The sequence below is a fragment of the Taeniopygia guttata genome, chromosome 13, assembly GCF_048771995.1.
Source record: "Taeniopygia guttata chromosome 13, bTaeGut7.mat, whole genome shotgun sequence".
Taxonomy (NCBI): Eukaryota; Metazoa; Chordata; class Aves; order Passeriformes; family Estrildidae; genus Taeniopygia; species Taeniopygia guttata.
This window is the reverse complement of record NC_133038.1, coordinates 10,745,437-10,769,117: the sequence shown is the minus strand read 5'-3', so window position 1 is coordinate 10,769,117 and position 23,681 is coordinate 10,745,437. Positions and strand designations below refer to the sequence as shown.

Here is a 23,681-nt window from a genome sequence, read left to right as displayed (position 1 = left end):
ACTTGTAACAGCCACATCGGAAATAAAATGCAGGGCACGAATCATTGATGGTATTTATATGGTGTTTCCTGCTGAGAAATCCCTGGGGAATGGCTTAGGCAGATGGAGAGGATTTTGGCAGTGACAGGCATGTGGCTATGGGAGCTCTGAGCAGCTGCAGGAGAGTAGGGCTGTGGTGCCTGCTTATGTGCAAGGATGAGGGTGAGAAGAATTAAATCTGTGGCAAGCCTCAGGGAGTTCACATGGCCCAAGGGACTTACGTAGGGGTTTTCTGTTGGTTGCTGTGCCCTGGGCTTTGCTGCCATGCTGTTTTCAGTATGGTTACTCACCGTGGCAATGTTGCCTGGCGTGGGTGGGCAGATCAGGAACCATGTGCCACAGAGGGTCTTCAGGCCGTGGTACCGGAGCTGGGGTTCCCAGCTTAGAAGACATGCTGGATCTTGGCCTTGCCCTGCTGGTGTGGGCTGGTGCTCCACGCTGCAGTTGTGCCCCGTGGTGGTGGTGCCTGCCCGGAGCACACGGTTTGCACGGGTGAGGTTTGCACGGTGCAGAGGCACCGGCAGGAGTCTGGGCTGGGCTGCGTGGGCTCCTTGACCGGCCCTGCCAGACATCGTGGACATCAAGCCGGCCAACATGGAGGAGCTGACAGAGGTGATCACAGCGGCCGAGTTCCACCCGCACCACTGCAACACCTTCGTGTACAGCAGCAGCAAGGGCACCATCCGCCTGTGCGACATGCGCACCGCGGCCCTCTGCGACCGCCACGCCAAGTGTGAGTGTGCCACCGCAGCCCCGGGGCGAAGCAGCACAAAAAGGGAGGATGGAGACCCACCCGGTCTTGGGTCTGCCCCAGCGCCTCGTTCCCTGGAGTCCTGGGCTGCGATCCCCATGGCCACTCGCCCTCGCGCCATCTCAGGGTCCAGCCTGCCCCCAGTGCAGAGGGAGCTGGGCAGGTTGCTTGGGAGGAGGGAGCTGGCAGCAGGAGCTGCTGCGGGCAGGGCAGCACCTGCTCAGTGCCAGAGAAAGTAGGTTTGTTGTGTAAGAGAGAATTAGTGCTCAGAAATCCTTTCCATGAGCTCAGCAGCCCAGATCTGCTTCTGCAGCAGGAGCAAAGCCACACAAAAGCCTTCAGCCCAAAGCAAAAATAGCTGGCCTGAGCCCCTGCCCTGCCCGGCCACTGGCTTTGGTTCACAGACGCATTCAGGGACTGGGCAGCACCAGCTGTGCTGGGAGCCCCATGCTGGATCTCCTGTGTGTGTGTGTGTGTGTGTGTGTGCTGGGAGCTTGCCTTCCTGCCTGCCTGAGAGCTTTGTTTTTTCTTGTTGCTCTCACTTTTTACATGGAAAAAGCCTCCAGGTTTCTGCCAGTGGTGAAAGGCCACAGCTCTGCATTGTGCTGTGGGCAGTGCCTTTTCTGCATTGTAGAGATCATTTATATGGGCATTTCAAGACATTTTCCCCACTGTACTGGAGCTCCAGGACTTGGTGGCGGGGTGATAAACCTAAGTACACGTGGGTGCTGGGTACAGCATCATGCAAGTGCTCTCTCCCAGAAGCTTCCTGGGGTGCTAGGATAGGGTGGCAGAGCCTTGCCTGAGATCAGGGAGCTCCTGCCTCAGCTGATGCTGGGGCTTGTTCTTTCCTCCTGCACAGTTTTTGAAGAGCCCGAAGACCCAAGTAACCGGTCATTTTTTTCTGAGATCATCTCCTCAATCTCTGATGTCAAATTCAGCCACAGTGGAAGGTACATCATGACTCGGGACTACCTCACTGTCAAGGTGTGGGACTTGAACATGGAGAACCGGCCCATTGAGACCTACCAGGTGAGCGTGGCACAGCCAGGTGCACGCAGCACTGGGGCACCCACTGCGTTCTTTCCTGAGCCACACTCTGGGCCAGTGGCAGGAGGGCCGGGTATGCACCTGCTGTGTGGGAGCTTTATGCCCATAGATGGTGGAAAGCAGAGTTGTTAAATGTGGGCTCGAGTGGCCTGGTGAGTTGTCACCATGTCCCCAGGGTGGAGGTGGGTGAGGAAAGCTCAGGAGCTGGCAGCTGGAGAACCAGGTGGGAGGTCTTGTGCAGAGCAGTAGCCCTTTTTCACCCTTTGCCAGGAATGTGCCCTGGCACTGCCTGGGGTGCCCAAGCCATGTGCGGAATGCCTGGCAGTGCTTGGAGAACGGTGGCTGTGGGAGGGCACAGGATGCCAGGCAGTGCCCAGCGCTGCCAGCTCGGCTGTGGCGAGCGTGGGGCTGGGCTGGGTGTGCCAGCCCCCTGTGAGCCAGGGCTGTCTGCCAGTCCCTGGGCTGTGCTGGCCACTGTGGGGGCTCATCCTGTCCCTCCCCCCGGCAGGTCCACGACTACCTGCGGAGCAAGCTCTGCTCGCTCTATGAGAACGACTGCATCTTTGACAAGTTTGAGTGCGTCTGGAACGGGTCTGACAGGTGAGCACGCGGCGCTGCGGCTGCGTTCAGCCCAGGGATGCTTGCCTTGGTTTGGCCCAAGGGGTCCCTTGGCCCCTGGGCAGCCCCTTCCCTGGCCTTTGGCTGGGTGTGGGGTCTGGACAGGTGCAGCAGGGACCACCTACACCTGCAGCCTGTATGCAGTGGGCATGGCTGAGGGTCCCACTCTCTCCTGGGCAGAATCAGTTACACCTCTCTGTGTCACCCAGGGCTGGAAGAAGGTGGTGGTGGGTTTAGCTTCAGATTGCCAGAATCTGGGGATAATGAGTCTCCGGGTGTGACTTGCACCGAGCCAGGTGGCAGGAAGTATGCGAGCCCCTGGCAGGGCTGCCATGGTTTTTGTTTGAGCCAGAGTGAGCTGACAAATCACAACTGGGCCTGAGACAAATTCCAAAGCTTACCCAAATCTCATTATGCCACTGAATGTTCAGTCTTGCTCTGGTCACCTGCAGTTTGCCTCTGAAAAGGTGTGAAAATCATCTGTCCATCTGTCCTTCCCCGTTGCAGTGTCATCATGACTGGCTCCTACAACAACTTCTTCCGCATGTTCGACCGCAACACCAAGCGCGACGTGACGCTGGAGGCGTCGCGGGAGAACAGCAAACCCCGTGCCATCCTCAAACCCCGCAAGGTCTGCGTGGGTGGAAAGCGCAGGAAAGACGAGATCAGTGTGGACAGTCTGGACTTTAGCAAAAAGATCCTGCACACAGCTTGGCACCCCTCTGAGAACATCATCGCTGTGGCAGCCACGAACAACCTGTACATATTCCAGGACAAGGTTAACTAGGAGGACCAGGTCTTCTTTAGGAGTCTCATGTACTGATACCAGTGAACACAAGGTTTCAACTGTTCTTTTTCTTTCTTTCTTTCTTTCTTTCTTTTCCTTTCCTTCCTGTTCTTTGTTCAGTTCCTGCTCTGCAGATCGTGGTTGTGCAGAGAAGCGCTGGGGCACTCTGGCCCAGGGGCCACTGGGGGCACCCCCCAGACTCCAGATTTACACAGGGAGAGCTGAGACTTCTTGCAGGGCAGTGTGAGGGAGTCAGGCCTAGCTGTCCGTGTCCCCAGGCAGTGCTGGGGTGGCTGAGGAGGTGATGGGGAGGGGGCTGTCAGCTGGGGAAGGGATTGATGGGGTCACAGCCCGTGGGCTCTGGCCAGCTCTGGTGGCAGTGGTCCCACTCCAATTGCTTTAAACCTGATCCCAGAAATACTCCACCTGTTGTGTGGAAGATTGGAATGTTGCCTCCCTTTGCCATTTTCCACATTTGTCTTTTTATTACAATTATTTTGTGTTTTACCAACAGAGACAGCAAAACCAAACATAAAATGGAAAAGTTCAGTTTTGCAATGGACAAGCTTAAGGGGCAGGGGGTATGTGCTGCACCTCCAGATGTGTCTGCTCCAGCCAGGTTTCCCCCCCAGCCCCAGAACCCTCCTGAGGTTTTGGCTTTGTAGATACTGTGGTGCCTTCTTTGGTATATGAAATACCTTTATAAACGATGCTTCCGACCTGCATTGATCGCAAACCAAACCAACCCTGGGCTCTGCTGCAGTTCTGGGCTTTGCTTTGGTAATTTTTCTCATTTTGTTGTCAGCTCTTGCATGTTGTGACTGACTGTCTCTCTCTCTTTCTCTCTCTCTTTCTCTCTTTTTAAATTAATTTATTTATTTATTCAATTTTTTAAAGATAAAGTATAAGTTGCTAATTTATGACCTAAAAAAATCCAACTGTATATTGCTGTTAGCCCCTGACTGTGTCAGAGAGAGGCTGTATGCAGTCCTACATTATAATAACAACGATAATAATAATAAAACCGGTAACTCTTTCTCTTTGCATGGCGAGGCTGCCTCTTTCTACTTTACAGATTGGTTGGGTCCCTCTTTACTTGAACAACTGTTCAATAAAAGGATTGACTGGATTTTTTGTAAATCTGAAAACTGTTCCTGCAGCAAGAAGCAAATGAAGTAAATTACAAAATTCAACACCGTCACCTCGGCAGTGGCTCCACAAGGGTGACCCTGTTGCCATCCCTCCTGAGGGGCACCCCAGGCCTTCAGGGATCGGACACGAGTCACCACGGCCAAGTGTCCCCTGAGCCTCTCTGCGGGCACCATGAGGCTCATGGCATGCCCCGACCAGGGAAGGGAACTGCTACACACCCACAGAGCTCATGGACTGCATGGAGAACCAGGAGCTGGCTGGAAGCAGGGTCCCCCACACACCACTTTCAGAGGAGCCATCCCAAGGGAAGAACAAAGTGCACTGGCTTATGGATGTATTCCAAGGGATGGCTTTCAGGAGTAAATTTTTTTTTTTTAATGAAATGGTAAAATAAAATAGCAAGAGTAAATGCACCATTTTATAAGAAAATGCTCCTTTTTGGTTCTGTAAGGAAAGCCTGCACTGCGGTGTCAGAAGTAAAGTTGTCCCAAACGTGTCTGTGTGGATCGATGCCTGTTGTGCCTCTCGCGCGTTGGGGACGCGGCTCTGCAGCAGCTGAGGGTGGCCAGGGCCCTGCTGATGAGGGGTGAGCAGAGGATCCCCAAAGGCCGAGGATTCGGGTCCCCCTGAGGGTGAGGGACAGTGGGGCACTGTGTATCGGGGTGTGGGAGCACTGGCAGGTCCCCCCTGCACAGGAAACTCGTACTGGGGACAGCCCTGGAAGGAGCTTTCGGCCCCTCCCAGCCCCTGCCCCAGTGCTGCTCCTGGATGAATTCAAACAGCAGCCCTCACTTAGCAGCTGCAGGGCACGCACTGTGCAGGCAGGGAGATGTTCCTCAGACACTCATTTACCTTCACATTAGCTGCAGGACCTTCATCAACTGAAACGGGAGGAACCAGCCCTGGTTCTGCTCCATCGTGTACAGCACATTCTGGGTCGCTGGATCTTGTTGCTCCACAAGGCAGAACTTAGTTCAGCTCTTTTCAAAAGCAGAGTTTCTTTCCCTTTCTTAAGCTTGCTTGGATTTAACCTCTGCCCTGCTGTGAGTGCTTGGCCACAGAAGGCAGGGCCAGCCAGGGGAACCTCCTGGGTTGCCAGAGGAACGGTGCTAGGGAAGATGTCAGCATCCCTTAAATCCAGCCTTCTCGCTAGATGAGGATCCTACGGGCTGTCCCCCTACCTCTGGGGAAATGGGGACTCTGCCTAAGGGGCTGCCAGGGGTGACCTGCTCCATGGTCCACAAGCAGCACCCCCAGCCAGGAGCCCTGCACATGGGCAGGATCATTTTATCCACAGAATAAGCAAATAAATAGATTTTTATGAACATCTGGTCTCCATAAACCAGATCAATTAAAATTAATAAGCCATCTTATTTAATGAACAAGTTCACGATATTCTAAACCAGCCATAACAAGCACACGGATTCCCACTGGATTGTGCTGAACAAGAGGAAATGCAGTTACTGGCAGAGCCAGGGAGTGGCACAGGGACACAACTCCCAGCAGAGCACCCTGCTCTGGGCAGCACCCGTGTCCTAGACATGAGCACGGCCACACACGAGGGCACTGTGCTGGCTGGCAGGGGCAGATGGGCCACGTCAGATGTGGGGAGGGCAGTGGGGTCCCCCTGTGCTGGGTTGTCAGGGGGTTCTGTCCTGGCAGCTGAGCCCTGGAATGAGCTGACCTGGCCATCATACAGGGAGATTGTGCCACAGCCCAGCCAGGGCTCCCCCAGCTCTGCAAGCCTCCCTGGCCCATTGAGATTTTACTTTCTGGGCGGGAGCTACATGTCCCACAGGGTCTCACACTTCTGGTGTTAACCAGCTGCAATCCTCATTACTCCACTCCCACAAAAGGCTTCGACTGACACTGGTTTCAGATGGTTTGGTACCCCCAGACCAATGGAAGGGGCAGATACCAGGAGGGGAGGGACACCTGCCCTGACTTCAGGGTGCACACCCTCACTAGGAGAACCACAGAGCTCCACATTCCACTGTCAGCAGCACAAGTCTCCCCAGAAAGTCACAATCTTTGTCAAACAACCCCCCTCTCTTGATGCTCAGCCTGCAAGTCCTGGCCCTGGCCACCAACACCAACTGCTGACAAGAAATCACTTGTCAGCATGAGGGAAAAAGGGACTTCTTCCCCAGCTCTCATCTAAAAGCAAGAGATGCATGTAAACACAACCAGCAGAAAGAAACTGGCTCTGCAAGCACTGCCAGCTCATGTAGAGCTAACCTGAAAATTATTCTGCTCACCCCCCTGCCCATATGCTGACCCCTCACTGCCCAGTGCCACCGGCCCTGTTCTGCTGAGCACAGCCAAGAATGTAGGCAGTATCACTTCAGTCACTTGCTTTACTCATAAATTCACAAGTCCAACAAAATTCAACAGAAATCGGGATTAGGCCTGTACAATCCATATATAAAAAGGGTTGGTTTATTGTAGTTCAAATACATAAACTGAACAATCCCAACATTTCAAAATTAAACTTTAGAAACACAAGTTTAACATTCAAAACAGAGTATAGTTTACAAGAATTGCCCAGAGGGGGTATGCACAGTCTAATCCAGAAGTATGTAAAGATCACTTTATTGTAAATAAAAATGTGTTTATACAACCGTCCTGGCCTGCTCACTTCTGGGATCTCCAGCTTTGAGCAAAACTCATTAGACAGAACTTCACTTGGGCAGAGCAACTTAACTGCTGCAAATCGATGGCTGGGGGCAGTAACAGAGCAGCCTGTGAATAAACCTGATTTGGTCTCCAAGTCCCTGTTCTCCACTCAGCTCTAACAGATTCAGTTCCATTCCCAAGGGTGGAAGCAGAGAACTGGGACTGGTGTTCCCAGAGTGGGCTGTCAGTGATCAGTAATGTGAGCTAGCAGAGCGTGTCACCTCCTCCTGCCCGGACTGCAGGCACCAGGAGGCAGCTGGTGGCACACATGCAGGACACGCTCAGACCACACCACCAGCACCCTCGGGGCTCACATGCAGGATACTGCTGAGAGGAAAGGCCCAGCAGCAGTCACCCACACCTCATACACACCACCCCGAGACCCAGTCACCAGACAGCCCACACTTTGGGATTTGTCACTCACACTCCAATTAGCTCATAAATATCTTTAATGTGAGTTTTTGTTGTTGGTTTTCCCCCAGAGATCATTTTATGTTCACTAATGCTGCTTCTGCCTCTGCTCCTCAGATGTTTGAATATATTCACGGCAATGGATGTGTGTAACCTGACAGATGGCTCATGCAAGCGTTTGGATTTACCAGACACCCCTGGACCGGGAGCATTCCGTGGCTATTTCGTCGTTCTCCGCGTGGGCTCGGAGGCGGTGGGCGGTGGGGGAGGCCCGCGCCGGTCCAGGTCATCCACGTAGGACACGATGAGCTTGCGCCGCTCCTCGGGCACGCAGTCCAGCACCAGGTACCGCTTGTCATTCTGCAGGATCTTCTCCACGTCCTTCAGGTGCTGGTCGGACTCCTGGATCAGCTTTTTGGATCTGCAAGCAAGGGTGAGACCAGCACTGCAGTGTGGCGGGACAGGGAGCCCGGGGGAGCTGCCCCACCGTAAGGGAGCACCGGGAGCCCACGGACAGCCCGGCCAGGGAAGGGTGCAGGGACTGGGCCATCTTCTGATGGAGCAAGGAGGATGTCAGCTGGGGACTGGGCATGTAACAGTGCTCTGGGCACAGCAAACACAGGCTCGTTGCCTGTGTTAGATAAGCACCATTAAAGACTTCCGTAACAGACATCAGTTTGCTGCTGTTTGTATGGCAAAGCAGAATAAAAGCTGCGTCCTGCACGAGCAGTCCCCACCTGTAGGTGATGAATTTGGTCTCCTTGAGCAGCGTCCGGAAGTCGGCTTTGGCAGTGATGTATTTGTCTCGGATGTATTCCTCAAACTCCCTCTGCTTTTTCTGAAAGACAAAAGATAAATATGAATCACTGGGTGCAGATCCAATACTCCCTGCAACTGAACACACTGAACACCAGCAGTAATTACATGTTAATTATACTTTTCTTTACCTTCTACGCTTTAAATGTTTTAAAAATCATATTTAACTACTAACACCTGTGTCCACACAGAGCTGAACCCACTGCAGCATCCACCAACTCACTTCTCTGTACCCTGCACCAGACTGGAAGCTGGCAAGAGTGAAGCAAACTACTCACCCTGTCGCTCGAAGAGAACTTAATGCACCTTGGATCTTCTTTAATTATTTTTTTCACTTCCTTCCACGTTGATGTTAAGGTTATCTTTCAAAAGAAGCAAAAATAGTTAAATTAAAAGTAAATTAGACTCTAAGAATAAGGAATGCAAACACTACTAACCTCTGAAGCCTTTAAATATATCCCAAGTCCACTGACGAACTTGCTGTTAAGTGCTGGGTTCCCATTACTTATACTATTAAGTTGTATTTTTAAAACGAGTTGATTTTACATAGTGACTCCTCTTTCATATTTTGAGATGCCATTTTCAGATCAAGGTCCTCCAAATATCATTTACTTTCCACAGTCTCTTTCTAGTACAATTATGTATATTGTGTTAAAAATTACCTGCAGAAAACTTGCCTCTATACTAAAATAACTAATGCATTAAAAATCAGGTAAAAACCTCCAGGTTAAATGAAAATTGCCTGAAGCTGGCACAGAACTAAAACAGAGGAAACCTCACTAAAACCCCAATGCACAGAATCAGGGATGCATTCCACAGCGTGAGCAGAGTAAAAGTTTGGGTTCAGCAGGAGAATATCAGAGCAGGTGAAATGGGTAAGACCACACTGATGGCCTTTAAGGCAAACACCCTGCATATCTGAAGGAGCCACACAGTGAAGAGTATGAAATAACTCACTACTGAAGAAATAAAAAGAAGATGAAAAGATCACTCATTAGAAGTTTACATGTAAATTAACTGTATGCTTAATTGAAGTAAAACTCCAGATAAACAGGTAAGGAAACATAAGGCACAAATTTTGTTATGAAAGGGAAAAGATAGCAATGAAGCAAAGAGGCCCTGGAAATAAAACCAAACCAATCAGATTGTGGAACAGAAAAACAGAAAAAGAGAAATCCCAGTGGGCTGCAAAGATTGTCAATTTGAACATCAACAGCTCTCACCGCTGAAGTTTCATCCAGAAGTTGCCTGAAATGTTCCCTCTTCTTTTTGGTAAGTGCCTCAATGTGTTCATTAAAGAGCTTCTCCTTCTCCTCTCTCTCGAGCAGGGAGCCCGACTCCCAGCGGTGATCTTTGCGCAGAGTCCTCCTGGTGTCAGACCAGGACACATCCGAAGAACGCACCTGAGCCAAAGAGTATTCATTTTTAAGCCAGTTTTTCCACAGTTCATTGATGACTATTATATGCTTATTTTTTTACCCTGTTGAAAGTTAAGGTTAAAATAGAAGAGAAACCCTCAGCTTTTAAAAAGCGACTGTAGCAGGTTCCCTACAAACGCTGAACAGGCAGTGGCAGGAGGAATCCCTCCACACCGGTTCAGAGCAGATGGAGATGTCCCACAGACCCAGCTGAGCGTTCTCAAAACCAGAAAATCCAAGCACCCGCCTTTCCTTCCTGCTGTGTGTGTAACACTGTGTTCACCAGAGTGCTTGGAAAGGCAGCCTTGGAGATCATTATTTCCAGAGACACCAGGAGCTCTACAGTGTTTGCAGAGCCTTGTTTCCAGCCCGGAGAGCACCCTCTGCATGAGAACCCTAAATGCACAGCCTTCTCTTCCAACCAAGGCAAAACTCTTACTGGGATTCCACCTCTTTGGAGTTGAACTCCAAATGCCAAAAGGCTTTGAGAGGGAGCACCCAGCAGCTAAAGCCTGCCCCGAGGGGCTGAGGTGTCAGTGGTGCAGGGGTCTGTGCCTCACCATGTCTGACAGCAGTGCTTTGAAGTTCTGGATGGCCTCCTCCCGCTTGTGCTGCTCCCGCTCACGGTCGATCTCCTTGGTCTGCTCCGAGCGCGCTTTCTGCACCTCCCGCTCGCGCTCCCGCAGGCTCGCCTCGATGCGCGCCTGCCGCTCCAGCTCCTTCTCCTTCTCGGAATCTAAATTCTGAAATTCAGCAACAGACTTTTCTCAGTAAGAGCAACACTTCTCATTAAAAAGAGAACTAAAGGGCTATCAAACTGAAGGCAGCTCAGAACAAAAGACTTTCAAGGGATTTGAGTTCTATGGATTACAAAATTTTGCTTCAAGAGCCAAGCTGAAGCATTACAACATTTACATGGGGGAGAGATAAATTTGGTCACAGATCAACTATTCCCAGGAGCTGTGTCCAGCGACAGACTCTGAATAACGGAGGCCAAGGGGAGCGCTGTTTGTTAGCCCAGTTTTACATTCTCAACCATTAACTGCCTGGAAGAGAAAAGTAGGAATACTCAATTAAGAAAGAAGCAGCATTGAAGGAACTGGGTATGAAGACACATCCCTGAAGGAAGCTCAGCTGACAGGGAAAATCACAGCAAAGGAAATGCAGCCCATCCTAGGAGGAAGTAATCAATGTGGTGTCTGTATCTGCTGCAGTTTTACAGCCATTTTTACCACCAGTGATTTCATAGGAATCTTTGAGGCGTACGTTCTCCCAGATATCGTGTGTGTGCATGCACACAGTTCCCACACACATCCCACCAAGGACAGAACTCTAAGTTCCAAGCTGCCATTCTGGGGTACCCCTACAGTAACTCTGGTGTGGAATTCTCAGCACAGACCAGTCTGCCCACAGCACACCCGCAGCCACACTCCCAGTACTCCCACCTTGGCTATTTTCTCGATGTACTGCTTGAACAGGTCCTCCCTCTGTGAGGAGCTGTCCACCGCCTTGTACCGTGGGTCAGTCTCCACTTTGTCCTTCACTTTGCTCCAGCGAGACTGACTATCCAGGTGGTGGTTTGCCAGCAGCTCAAAGAAGTCCATTTTGATCTGTTATACAGACAGAAACAGAAAGACAACACTTGAGAAAGAAACTTTTAATATTCCACAGTGTGCTCTTATGACAAAAGGAGTCAACTCACCTTTATCAGAGGGATCACATTAACATTACATACCATTGCATTTTAGAGCAATCACCAAAACTCTGAATTTAGGCCCAAATTCACTGTTCCTTGAGACAATTTTGCCAAAGCAGATACATTTAGGCAATCTGCTACATCTAAGATGAACTCTATAAAGAATGATCCACCAATACACTCTATTATTTTACTCCAATTTAAGCTTGTTTTTTAGCTTTTATATATGTCAAATTAAGTTACTGATGCTGCATGGTAGCATTTTGCCTATCAGTACTCCAGAAGCCATGCAGCTTGAAACAAGGCTCTGGAGGAATCAGGTGCTTATGGATTCATCCTTCAGGTGTACAATTAACAGAGGTAAATGCTTGGATCTGCCAACAAAGACTGATGTCTTAAGATGGATCTAACCAATAAAGTATTACCACATCTGGAATTAAGTAAATTATATTTAGCATGGACATGCACATTTCTGTCCGTTGCAAGGGCTGGCAGAGGATCAATCATAGCAGGTTTTATTTCAATACAATGTTTTCATCCAAAGTCCCAGAACAGCAGCTGTAAGGGCAACTACTGTGCCTTTATTAGATAGCCTGATTTCTGGGGAAGATGACCTCCCTATCCCTGCTGCACCTTGGCTCTTAGGTCACCATACACTCCTGGCAGGCTGGCTGGCCTTTCAGCCTCCCCCTCCCAAAGCAGAGGCGAGGGGCTGGGCTGCCTCGCTCGCTGGGGCCAGGGCAAAGGGTTCTGCCTCCACAGCACCCCACACCCTGCCGGGCCACAAACTCAGCACAGCTTTATTTCCCAAAACCAAAAATCCAGGAGGAGGACAGCTGTTATTTGCTACTCATCTCCCCTCCCCATCCCTTAAAAAAGGGAAGCCAGGAGAAGCAGTTTAGCTGCAGAACACTGAGGTTCCTCGGGGAAGGGAGCAGATGGACAGAGCAGGCTCCAGCTTGCCAGAGACCTGGCACATCCTTATCCTCTAAAACGTGCTTAGTTACAGAATGCAAGAACAGAATAAAGATCAGCACCAACATTCTGCAACCTTGCCCACCAATACTTCTAATTATTCAAAATATTAACATATAAACATAAAAGGCTCTATAGGCTTTCTTTACTATACCAAAGGAGACTTAAGACAGTAAAGCAGAGATCAGAAACCAGCCCCTTAGTGCCAGTGGGAAGTTGTGCTACAGCCATAGCACTAGTGCTTTATCTTAAAGGAGCTCAACAAAATGCTAAGCAAACTGTTTATTCATTGTAAAATTAAGAATGTTGTTTCAAAACATCATAAAACATGCATGCAGTTTCAAAATATGAAGCTTTCTAAGCCATGGTATTTGAAATATTTCTTAGAAACCAAACAGTTCCCAGCTGTTACTACAGAAGTCTCTAAGGTAAGGGTTTCCCCATGGTCTTGCACAAATCACCTGCGTGTGTATTCCAGAGGATGAGGTGCCACACTGCCAGGAGCACTGTGGCACCAGCTGCCACACAAAGCTTCACCTGAGGCCAGCACACCTGCAGGAGGATGCTCCTGCGGGAGCCGCCAGTGGCACCCCTGCCCAGCTGTGTGGCTGCCAAGACCCCTCACTCCCCAAACCCCTCTGGAGCTCCTGCCCAGCTGTGCAGCTGCCAGTGGGACCAGCTGCAGCCCTGCAGGAGACAGGAGGGCACAGACAATTCCCTCCCCAGGGAAAACAATGGCACTTCAGGCCTCGGTGCTCTAAAACAGCTTTCACTTCACTCAGGTGCCCTGTACACAGCACAGGCGTTGCCAGCTCATTTTAAATTTTAAAAAGAAGATGAAAATGTCTCAAATAATTGAGTCTGCAGCATCTCACCAAGGATGAGGAGGCCAGCTGTGGACAGTGAGTTCTGTGTGCCTGCACACAGGGACTCGCTCGACAGCGCAGCGTCAGGCAGAGCCCTGGCCTGGGCAGAGCCACCAGCACGAGGTACAGGCACCTGCAGCCCAGGAGCCCAGCCAGGCTGTGCCAGCTCACACAGCTCATCCTGGGACACGCTGCCTGCCCACACGGCCCACCCTGATACCCTTAACCCGCCCGCTGCTCCTCTCTGTCATCGGAGAAGCATGGCATGGCATGGGATTTACTCAGTGAAAACGGGATTTATTCACTGAAATCAGGCACAGGGATAAAACTGCCATTGGAAAACCTGGCTGCTCCACGCCCATCCCATAAGCCATAACCCCGTAAGGCAAAATCAAACATCAATGTAATCTAAAACCCTTACGTTAAAGATTTCTGTAAAGTTGATTCTCCCTAAGTAAAGATTTTGGACAGACTGAGAAAGCTTCAGGTAAAATGCCTTAAATTTTCTTTTGTGTTTTAAGCACTTTCAAAATCAAAGGAAAATAAGGCTGAAAACATTTCAGGTGTATTTAGAAGTCTTTTTTTTTTTTTGGCAGTTAACACATTGCAGGTACAAGTCTCATCACTTCACAAGGAAAAAAACTAAAAAAATGTAAAGTACCGGAACTGCGGGAGGCTAAAGTCACCACACAGAGATACCAATGCTTTCCTCACTAGGGAATCCCATAATATTTGCGTGTCAGTGATTGACAGCTGTCAGACTGAACTGATTGACAGGCCGCACAGCACATAACTGTAAAGTCTATCCACTTGTTATAAAACAGAATACATAAAATGGTTACAAAAGGCTTTTGGAGAAAAAAAAAACATTATTTAAAGCAAACAAATACAATCTCTTAACTTTTCAACTTTAGAACAATCATGCAACAACAAAGCTAGTATTTATGCTTTAAAGTCTTCAACTGCACTATTAAGCTGCAAAAATGCTTTAAAATTCCATATTTGCAATCAAACTGCAGTATGTAAAATCTAGTCTTGAACTACATCAGTTCCCCTCTGAAAGCACAATCATTTCATGGAAAACAGTAGCGATAAGGCAATGTTTGAGAAAATCAAGTACAGAATCAAATTGTATCAGATAACCCAGATTTTAAAAATACACAAAACTTCTCAAAGAATGAAACTGTCCCCAAATCTGACCTGTCCCCCAGAATTTCTCTCTCCTGCAAGCATTCCAGGTAGGGAAACCTGCAATAACTTTACACTACATAATAAAAATAGCAGACTTCCACATAGTCCAAAATGATTTGCCTTCAGAGGTGACCTTCTCCCCTCACACACACACAGGGACGTGGCAGTAAGTGGCCCCAGGTTTTGGTGACCCCGTTTGAAGTCCCGTCTCCAAGGGGGAGAGCTGCTCCCCACCACTGGCAGTGCAGGCACATGACACTGGGAGTTCATTAATCTCTAAAAGCTGGCCTTTAAATCTAATAAGCAGCAGTTTACATGTAAGATCTACTAAATCAAAGCTTAAAAATTCCCCCCCTAAGTGCCTGCTTTGAGATGGAAAGGGAACTGTCTGAAACTTGAAGAGACTATCCTCAGGGAATTGCAAGTCCTGCCTGCCCCCAGTGAGGGAACAGAGAGGTAATGACAATCTTTGGGGTTCCAGCCAAACAGGGTAAGAGTCCTTTGCGTTTTCATACATTGGGATAAAAGAACTTAATAAAAAAAAAAAATCAAGCATTACTTCAGTTAAGAGGATAATGTTACTGCTTGGGTAAATTAAAAAAAAAAAAAAACAGTGGTGTTTAAGCAAACTCAGCTGCTTTACAGGTAAAAACAATTCAGTTCTAAATATTCTAGAAGTCAGTGACCTGCAAACTTGAAATAGTTCAGAAAGACCAGGGGGACACTCCTGAAGCATTTGCCTGTAAGAGCTATAGGAAAGTGCAGGCCTGTGTCTCGGGGAAGCCAAGCACTGGCTCTGTCCCATCTCACTCACACCACTCACACTGCTGGAACTCAAGAGTCCCCTTACCTTCTCTCCTCTGGTCTTCGAGTCTTCCTTCTCCTTCTTTCTTGCCGCTGTGATAAACTCATTAAACAAGGCCTCTCGATCTTTCATCTTTTCAATTGCCTTGAACCTCGAGTCTTTAGCATGCTTGGCTGCAAATTCACTAAAAGTAGTTCTGCAACAAAATGGCAAGTGAACTCATTTGGCAGAGCTGTCTGGGCTGTGAGGCAGGTTCAGCAGGGAGGCATTTCCTCTGCTGCAATACATGCCAGAGCACAACTGACAAAAACCCAAAAGGCAAAGCCTATGGTCTCACTACAGAGCTGCTCGACCAATGAACTCTACAAAAAGAGTCAGCACTCACACAAGAGGTGTTTGTCAGAGACTTACAAGGGTGGGTTGGTTTGTTCAGATACAGCCACCTGCAGAAGGGGCAGGTGTAGAGAGAGACTACAGCACAACCAAGGAGAAGAAATGAAAAAAAAAAAATCTCAGTTGTCTACAAAACTCTTCTTTTCTTTTCTGTGGGTTAGCAGTTCAGCCACCAGTCTGTCCAGGTATTTAACAGCTGTGAAACCGAAAATCTCAGGTGCATTCACTTGCAGCCAAACCATGCTAAGAGTTCACCAAGAAAGCCAGCCTCTGACAGGAGTCCCCACAGAACACTGGCTGTACCAGCTCTTCCCCCTGCAGTGCACATTGCAGAGCCTGAGCTAAAACCTCACGGGGCTGAAACCCCTTCAAACACTATGGGCAGAGGCAGCAACACTGGGCTTTCAACCCCTCATCCCACAGCATTTCCCTGACCTTTCTCTCACCTCCAGGGCCAGATTCCAACCTGTGCAGTAGGTACATTACTGCCACTTACCTCGGAAAAAAATCACTACTGTGCTTTTTCCAAGCTCTGATGCAAATCTGGCCCCAAGAATACGTGAGACACTTATAATCATACGAATGTTTTCATCACAGCATGGAAATAATTAGACTTGGAAAATCCAGCCTACTGTTGCTGTAGGGTAAATTGAAACAAGAAGAGAATTTGGTAGCTTATTCAAAAGGATTAGAAAGTGAATGTACAGCTAGATTGAAGAACAAGAGCTGCTCAAGTGAAGTGGAACACAAACTCTTGTGCATGTTGGACTGAGATAGATGATAAAAAAACAGTCTGGCACTCACAGAAGTACAGCAATATCTTTAGACAAACACTGAAACCAGAAGACAAAGGATAAGATTAAACAAGACAGTATTTCAGCTGGAATTCTCTTTCCCACCCCAGCCCATAACCAGGTAAAGAATCAGTCCCAACACAACATACTGAAGATATGCTGAAAGCTGAGGATATTAAAGCTAATGTAACTGTTTCTTAAGGCAGTTCCATGCCTCCAGCCTTCCAGCCTACTACTGAGTTATTAGTCAGCTCTGAAGCAATTTAAAAGTTACCACAGCACTGTCACCAAATTTCCAAAATGAGTCACTGGAAAAAACCGAGCTGAAGTGAAACAAATGAGCTGCTATTTCACTGGGAAAGAATTAATGCCAGATGAGCCAAGAGATGCTGTAAGAGGACGGTTTGGAGCTTATCTGGTGACATAAACATGAATCTCATGACCTCTGTTGCGGAAGCTGTGAAACAAATAATACCAGCAGTGAAATCTTGAACGTACATTCACTGTCAACCCCTCGCTCTTACTGCTGCCAGGTCTGAATGTGAGGGGGGTGTAATCAGTGCTGTATTAAAGCAACCAGAACATATTATCATATCATCATTGACATCGTTTGTAACAAGAAAAACATCCCTTCAGCCCGCTCCAAACCCCGGAAACCTCCCTAGTACTTCTAAAAACTTATTAAGAAGAAACAGGGTTATTAAAGAAACTTGTGGTGGATCCAAGGCCTGTCTCACAATCCAGGCAGCACGCTGGGGATTTCTTCAACTTGAAATATGTAAATCACAAATTCTATTTTTTTATGGATTAGGTGAATACAAGGAAAGGAAGATTTCAATAATGTCTCATTATTTTTCTCCTCTTTGCCCATTTTGAAAAGGTTAATCAACCCAATACTACCCAACATACTGCATCCTGTGGAGCTTATGCACATGAACCACAAAGAAACTCCTACCTTGGATTAATCTTTGCTTCTTCCATCATTTTCTTGAAATCCTCCTTGGCCTGCATTATTTTATTTTTCTTCTCCTTGCGCTCTTCCTCTGCTCGGGTTTTCACATACTGATCAAACACCTACAGAAACACCAGTCACCCACAGCAAATACACAAGTGACACACAGAAGCTCTAGGGATAAGGGAGGAAAAATCTCACTTCTTTCCTTTTCTCTTGTTTCCTTTCCTCTCACACCGAATCAACACAGAGGACGCAGAAATCTTAGAGATACTTTGCATTTCAACATGGAATTGATCCAAGCTGCTGCACATGCAGGGTGCTGTACCTAACACACCATCTGAGACCTGGGAAGAAGTTCCTTACACATTCCAGTTAACATTTTCCTGGGTCCCATGTTTCAGACACTTCCCATGTTCTCGAAGCTTTCCATTTACTTACATTCACTTGAGGAAAAGCTGCTGAAGTGAGAACTTGCTGAACAATAAAATGCACTTTAGATTTCCCCCCAAACACTTATTTTAAAAGAAAATAGCTAGATTACTTGTTATGCCAATATTTTGACTAGATACTGATGACTCTCACTATTTCATTCAGGTCTCAGCAGTGCTCTGTAGACATACAACTTCCACTGTGTCAAAATAGTGTCAAAATATGAGACCTTCCAACCACAGGGAATAAAGCAACTATCAGCACTTTGCCTTGCTGGTTTCTTCCATTTCCAGGCAAATCCTAATCATGACAAAAATCCCTTGTAGCACTAATTAGTCTGAAAGGTTTGCAGAAACAAAGACTGAGGATGCAGATAAACCTGTAGTAGCTGTGTCTGGATGGGAAGTGAATTTAACTTTTTTACCTGTTTCCTTTCTTTCGGGTTGAGCAGCAAGTAACGAGGATCAAAAACGATCTTGTGCAGCTCTTTCTCCCATGTTGAAAAGGCAGAGACCTTTAAATGAAGACAAATACACAAATTGTACAGGAGTTGTAGAGTTTTCCTTGAAAACACTAAGATGTGATGAAAAGAGGGAACCAAACTCATCCTGGAGTTCTTATCACTAATGAATGACAGAGGCTTTCATAGAAAGTTTCAACATCAATTTCCTCTAAAAACTTCTAAAGGATAATACACACTTACTACTGCTGTGTGACATTAAAGACAAATTGTACATTGAAAGAAAGCCTTGAGAATCTGTGTTCCACAGGCAGCTGGAACCCCTTCCATTTTCAGTTACTATCCAAATTTATATTCAGCTAGTTTAATTTATCAAAATTGATTGGCATCAAGAACATTTCTCTAGTTAACTAAAAGCAAAAAGTCTCCCATTTAAGGTTAAGACTGTACACCCTAGGGTGGAAGTTGCTCCTTTTCTCAGTAGAAACATTTCCAAAAATATTAGGGGTGTGTCCTATTCATCTTCTATATCAATTTCCACTTATGTAATCACTTTGGAGAAAAAACTGGTAGGCAGAAATTATCTGCCTTGACCCTGTCATTTCAGTTACAAAAAAAAAAATCAAATCTTTGCTGTAATTTTAAGTTTCTTCAAAATCTGGAGTCTTGTACCAAGACCATTCATTGATCAGAGGAAGGATGAGATTGCTTCTGTACACAAAGTGTTGCAGGTTTGGAATTCAGTAACTCACACCTCTGCATGGTCCTCCCTCTCTCCCTCCTCACACACACAGTTCTGATCTAATCCTCCCTCTCTCCCTCCTCACACACACAGTTCTGATCTAATCCTCCCTCTCTCCCTCTTCACACACACAGTTCTGATCCCATCCTCCCTCTCTCCCTCCTCACACACACAGTTCTGATCCCATCCTCCCTCTCTCCCTCCTCACACACACAGTTCTGATCCCATCCTCCCTCTCTCCCTCCTCACACACACAGTTCTGATCCCATCCTCCCTCTCTCCCTCCTCACACACACAGGTTTCTGACCCCTCTTTCCAGCAGCATGTCCTTGAACTGCTTCATCCGAGCCTCCAGTGGGACGATGGCTCTCTCTCGAGCAGCTTTAATCTCAGCCTCCATAGCAGCCTCCTTCTCAGAATCAATGTCTTTGATATCATCTTTCCTGAAAAAAAAAAACAAAACAACAAAGTGTAAGTTGAGAAGTCAAGTATCAGCAGGTTGGGGACACCTCACAATCATGACACCAAGAACACTGAGACCCAGGTGAGACCTCACCCATTAAAAAGCTTCTGGAGAAGTGTGCTGATTTAGGTTTACTAAGAGCAAATGCATTTGATCCCAAACAAACCCCCAGCCCTTACTGCTAACAGCTCCATGATCATTCCTAAGATGACGGTAAAATCACTTTTAAAACATGTATATCTCATATATCACTTCCAAAAGGCAAACCAGACCAAACGACACAAGCCAAATTTTCACAGCAGAGTGAAAATAGAGAAACCACTATGAAAATCTAGGTGGCAGGATATTCTGACAACAAAGTCTTGCGCCCAGAAATTAGCAAACAACAGAAGCAAACTGTGTAAGACACACTACACTCAAAACAGTCTTTGGATTCACCAACTTACACCATTTATTTCCATTTCAAATTACTTCCGAAACATACACTATTTATTCTCTGCACAGGTTTCAGCTATCTCAGGAAAATATCAAATACCTAATCTGCTGAGCAGCAGAAAGCTGATGACTCTTTTCACCAACCCTCTCCATTCCAATTCTACTTAGCTGGACACAACACACACAGCTCAAGTAACAAAATTCAGTTATTTTACCACACAGATCACTTCGTATTGAAAAAGTAAAAACTTACTTGCGCTTTTTTATTTTAATAGGCTCATCTTCATTTGCTTCCTCTGCAGCGTCATGCTCTTCTCTAACTGTAACAGATTTCAATAAGACTTTAGGTTTTATATTGATGAAAATTTTTATACTTAAAAGTGAAACCTCATGCACAAACCAAGGACAATATGTGCAGCAATTGTGTTCTGACAAAGGGAGAAGACACATGGTTCTCAGTCACTTTCAGAGTAACGCTATGGGAATTTGGGGACAGGACCAGTGGACTTTAGCCAACTTGAAATTTAAAATGACAAACACTGAGCTCATATTTTTAGGGGAAAACAGCTCGAGCTTAACAGTCTAATGAAGCACATTTGGATCTACCCGATTACCTGCACTTTGCTCTCCTCCAACTACAAAGCCAGCATGTCATGCCATTTCCTAGAACTCAGGCCAGAGAGAAATCTCATCTCAGCAGCCTTTTGAACATTCTCTCTCTCAGCAGCCATTTCCAAACTCTATTCCAACTGATGATCTCAAAATTAACTCCTCTTCTGCGAGAGCCCGTTCGTACATTATGATTAATCTTTTCTGGTCTCTTTCTTATAAAACAAACACAATCCCTTTTTTTTATTCATAAAAACTGTAGGGTTTCTCAACCTGTTGGCATTTAGCAAAACAATTAATTGTTAGTATCTACTTTCTTCAATGGGCTGTCTTTTCCCCAAAAGACTCCACAACCTGCATTTCACATTTATACACCTTTTCAGTAGATCCTTACATTTCTGTCACTTATTTAAATGTTACAAGCTTTGAAAAGCAAAGTGTTAAGTTGTATTTATGCTTCCTGAGAAGGCAACAAGATTGCTCTTACTAAGTTTTTTTCCTTCTTCCAATCCCTTTTTGTGAGGAGGCTCTTGAATGATTTTGTCCACATCAGCCCTTCCGATGAGGTCGTCGGGTCGGTCCCACATGGACAGCCGGGTGGTGGGGTTATAGAAGAACACACGCTCGTCACCAGTCCACACCACGCACCTGGAGAAGCAAAGGAAGGCCTGGATAACCTGCCCCCGCCGGGACCTGCTGCGTGCTCACAGCCTGCAGATGCAGGTTCCACCGGCTGCACAACTGCCAGACAGACACTCCTCCTGCCCAGCTGTAGCCCCGAACTGCGGCTGCTCTCTGCTGCCAGATTTGAAACTACAGTGACTGAAATTTGAAACTGAAATTTTCAAAACACAGCACACTAAGAACACACTCTCCACACACTGTCACTTACTCTAACTCCCCAGCAACAGCTGTGTCAGAGCCACAGCAGCAGTTACCTACCACGGGGTGCCTGGAATGGGGGTGGTGGCCACTGGCTTGGCCTTCTGAGCTGCCTTCTCTTCCTCTGTCATTTCTTCCTCTTTTGGCTCCTCAAGGAAAAAACAAGTTTGAGGATCAGGCAATGACAGCTGGCTAATTATTTATTACACATTAACCAACTTGTTTTAGTGAAACCATGCTGACAAGCAGCTCCCAATGACACTTCATCTATGCCTAGAACAGAAGCAAAGGAATTGCAACAGCAGCTGCTATTCCAAAAATTTAAATTCCAAAACCTCTAAGCATTCAATTAACTTTTGACTTCGACAAAACCTTACTTAAATACCTTCCTAGATCTGTATGAATGCTGGAAATCCAGGAGGGCCTGGATACAGGTGTAAGGGTGTATTTTATGACAAAGGAATTTTCATTTATTCTTAAAATTAGTTTGTTTCATAATGAGACACAGAGTAGGAAACAGTGAAAACCTGGAACAACCACTGTAGCAGAAATCAGCAAACTCGTAACTACCTCAGAAATAAACAGGGAGGAGTGGCAGCAAAACCTAGTATCTGAATTCTGTGGTTTTGCCTATTAAACCACATTGAAATTCACAGAAATCAAGATAAAAGCTTTTATTTTTATTTAAACACCCCTTAGCATCCTCAATGTATGCTGTTTAGCACAGCAATATGCCTCCAAAAGGAAAAGTTACTTTTGTTTACTGAAAACACTACAGCACTTTCTAGGACATGTGCTCCTCACAGCCTAAACTTAGCAGTTACAGCACAGGGAGAATGTGTGAGCTTTGTGTCAAACTGTTCAAAATAATGAAGCAAAGAAATAGAGAAAAAAACCTATTAAATATTTCAAACATTCAGACCAAGTTCCATTTTCCGAGTGCCATAAAATCAGTGAGAGAACATCACATCTGTGTAATAAGCTAACCTCTGTCCCATGCTCTTACTAACTTCTTAACTGACATATTATGTATGTTTCTTTTGAGTGTTCTTTTTATTTATGCAAAAAAATTAACAAAAGAAAGAAAGATCTGAATCCAAAAATGGAGGCTTTCAAATCCCCTCAGGAATTTAAGAACTTGAATTAGTAACCATGCCTCCTGACAACCTGCCTGGGCTAAGATGCAGCCACAGCTTTGGGATGTGAGACTTCAGATAGGCTTTTGGGCTCAAGGTTTTTTACCTCCTTTATCAATTCTTTTATAGGTTCTTCTTTAGACTCTTCTTCTTCTGTCTCCATTGGTAAAGGCTCCTCTGAGGGTTCTTTAATTGGCTCTTTGGCCTTCTCCTCCATTTTTTCTAAATAAAGATAAGAGTCTTCTTGAGTATTATTAGGAAACCACTGTAGAACCATAACAAAATTCTTTTTATCAGTATAATTTTCCAAATACAACACCAACCCAAAGCTTCCTTTCAATATATTCTCACCACCTTCTGTCCCTCTTGGGCTTTAAAATGTCTGTTTATGAAGTCGTAGTTATCTCCTGTGTCAAGATACTGCTTGGTACTGGAAAATGAAATATAGTGATGCAGCTATTATGCTAAAATGCTGACTAAAGGGTACTAACAGAAATGCTAAACCAATAATAATTCTCAACCGACAGTGCAACACTGAAGACCACTTTCACATTTGAAATGCTGCGGACAAAACCAAATAAAAATCAATGCAGAACTACCTGGGGATTTCTCTGCACACAGTTTTTTTTTTTTTTAATTTACAAAAAGTATAAAACATATAATATTCTTTCAGCAAAATTATTTTTTTGATACTAAAAGACCAATTATTTAACCTAATTTATTAGGAAGATGGGTATTAATTGAATCAACAGTGTAAGTGTCCTGCATGTGTCTAAACAAAGACTTTTTGTAACTAAAAATTCAGGAGACAGTAAAAAGCACAACTATTTGGATTTGCTTTCTTAAAACACTTTATGAACTGAATAAGAGCCACAGGACTTTTGCCCCTTATTCCTTATTTATGATACAAGAACAATTGTATCTACCCATGGATCTAATGTGCATTTACATGAACACAATGTAGAGATGTGGACAGGGGGAGGTGACATTATTTTATTTCATACTCCAAATCTATTTATACATTTAGTTTTTCAAGATCTGAAATTCAGCACAATGATCTTTGTTTTTTCCTGGTCTGACTGACTTTTCCCCTCAACTCCCCTCACTTTCTGTCTGCAACTGGCACCTTCTC

General features: G+C 46.3%; 2 protein-coding genes across 8 annotated transcripts in view; one reads left to right on the top strand and one right to left on the bottom strand.

Annotated features, from left to right (window-relative positions):
* The window catches only part of PPP2R2B (protein phosphatase 2 regulatory subunit Bbeta), a 64,008-nt gene extending 59,115 nt beyond the window's left edge, over positions 1-4,893 (top strand). For all 3 annotated transcript variants that reach the window (XM_072935383.1, XM_030284046.4, XM_030284048.4), the window contains 4 exons: positions 608-772; positions 1,653-1,822; positions 2,349-2,440; positions 2,966-4,893. In XM_072935383.1, the coding sequence (XP_072791484.1) occupies positions 608-772; positions 1,653-1,822; positions 2,349-2,440; positions 2,966-3,245 (707 nt within the window). In that variant the 3' untranslated portion in view covers positions 3,246-4,893. The remainder of the gene's footprint in view (positions 1-607; positions 773-1,652; positions 1,823-2,348; positions 2,441-2,965) is intronic.
* Positions 4,894-6,800: 1,907 nt separating this feature from the next.
* Positions 6,801-23,681, bottom strand: part of TCERG1 (transcription elongation regulator 1) — a 29,567-nt gene continuing 12,686 nt past the window's right edge. For 4 of the 5 annotated variants that reach the window (XM_030284040.4, XM_030284042.4, XM_030284044.4 and 1 more), the window contains 14 exons: positions 22,656-22,771; positions 21,474-21,562; positions 21,019-21,179; positions 20,176-20,242; positions 19,332-19,467; positions 18,247-18,336; positions 17,394-17,512; positions 15,297-15,447; positions 11,164-11,328; positions 10,279-10,461; positions 9,524-9,703; positions 8,579-8,662; positions 8,222-8,322; positions 6,801-7,905 (listed from right to left, as the gene is read on the bottom strand). In XM_030284040.4, the coding sequence (XP_030139900.4) occupies positions 7,704-7,905; positions 8,222-8,322; positions 8,579-8,662; positions 9,524-9,703; positions 10,279-10,461; positions 11,164-11,328; positions 15,297-15,447; positions 17,394-17,512; positions 18,247-18,336; positions 19,332-19,467; positions 20,176-20,242; positions 21,019-21,179; positions 21,474-21,562; positions 22,656-22,771 (1,844 nt within the window). In that variant the 3' untranslated portion in view covers positions 6,801-7,703. The remainder of the gene's footprint in view (positions 7,906-8,221; positions 8,323-8,578; positions 8,663-9,523; positions 9,704-10,278; positions 10,462-11,163; positions 11,329-15,296; positions 15,448-17,393; positions 17,513-18,246; positions 18,337-19,331; positions 19,468-20,175; positions 20,243-21,018; positions 21,180-21,473; positions 21,563-22,655; positions 22,772-23,681) is intronic. The other variant, XM_030284041.4, reaches the window with a different exon arrangement.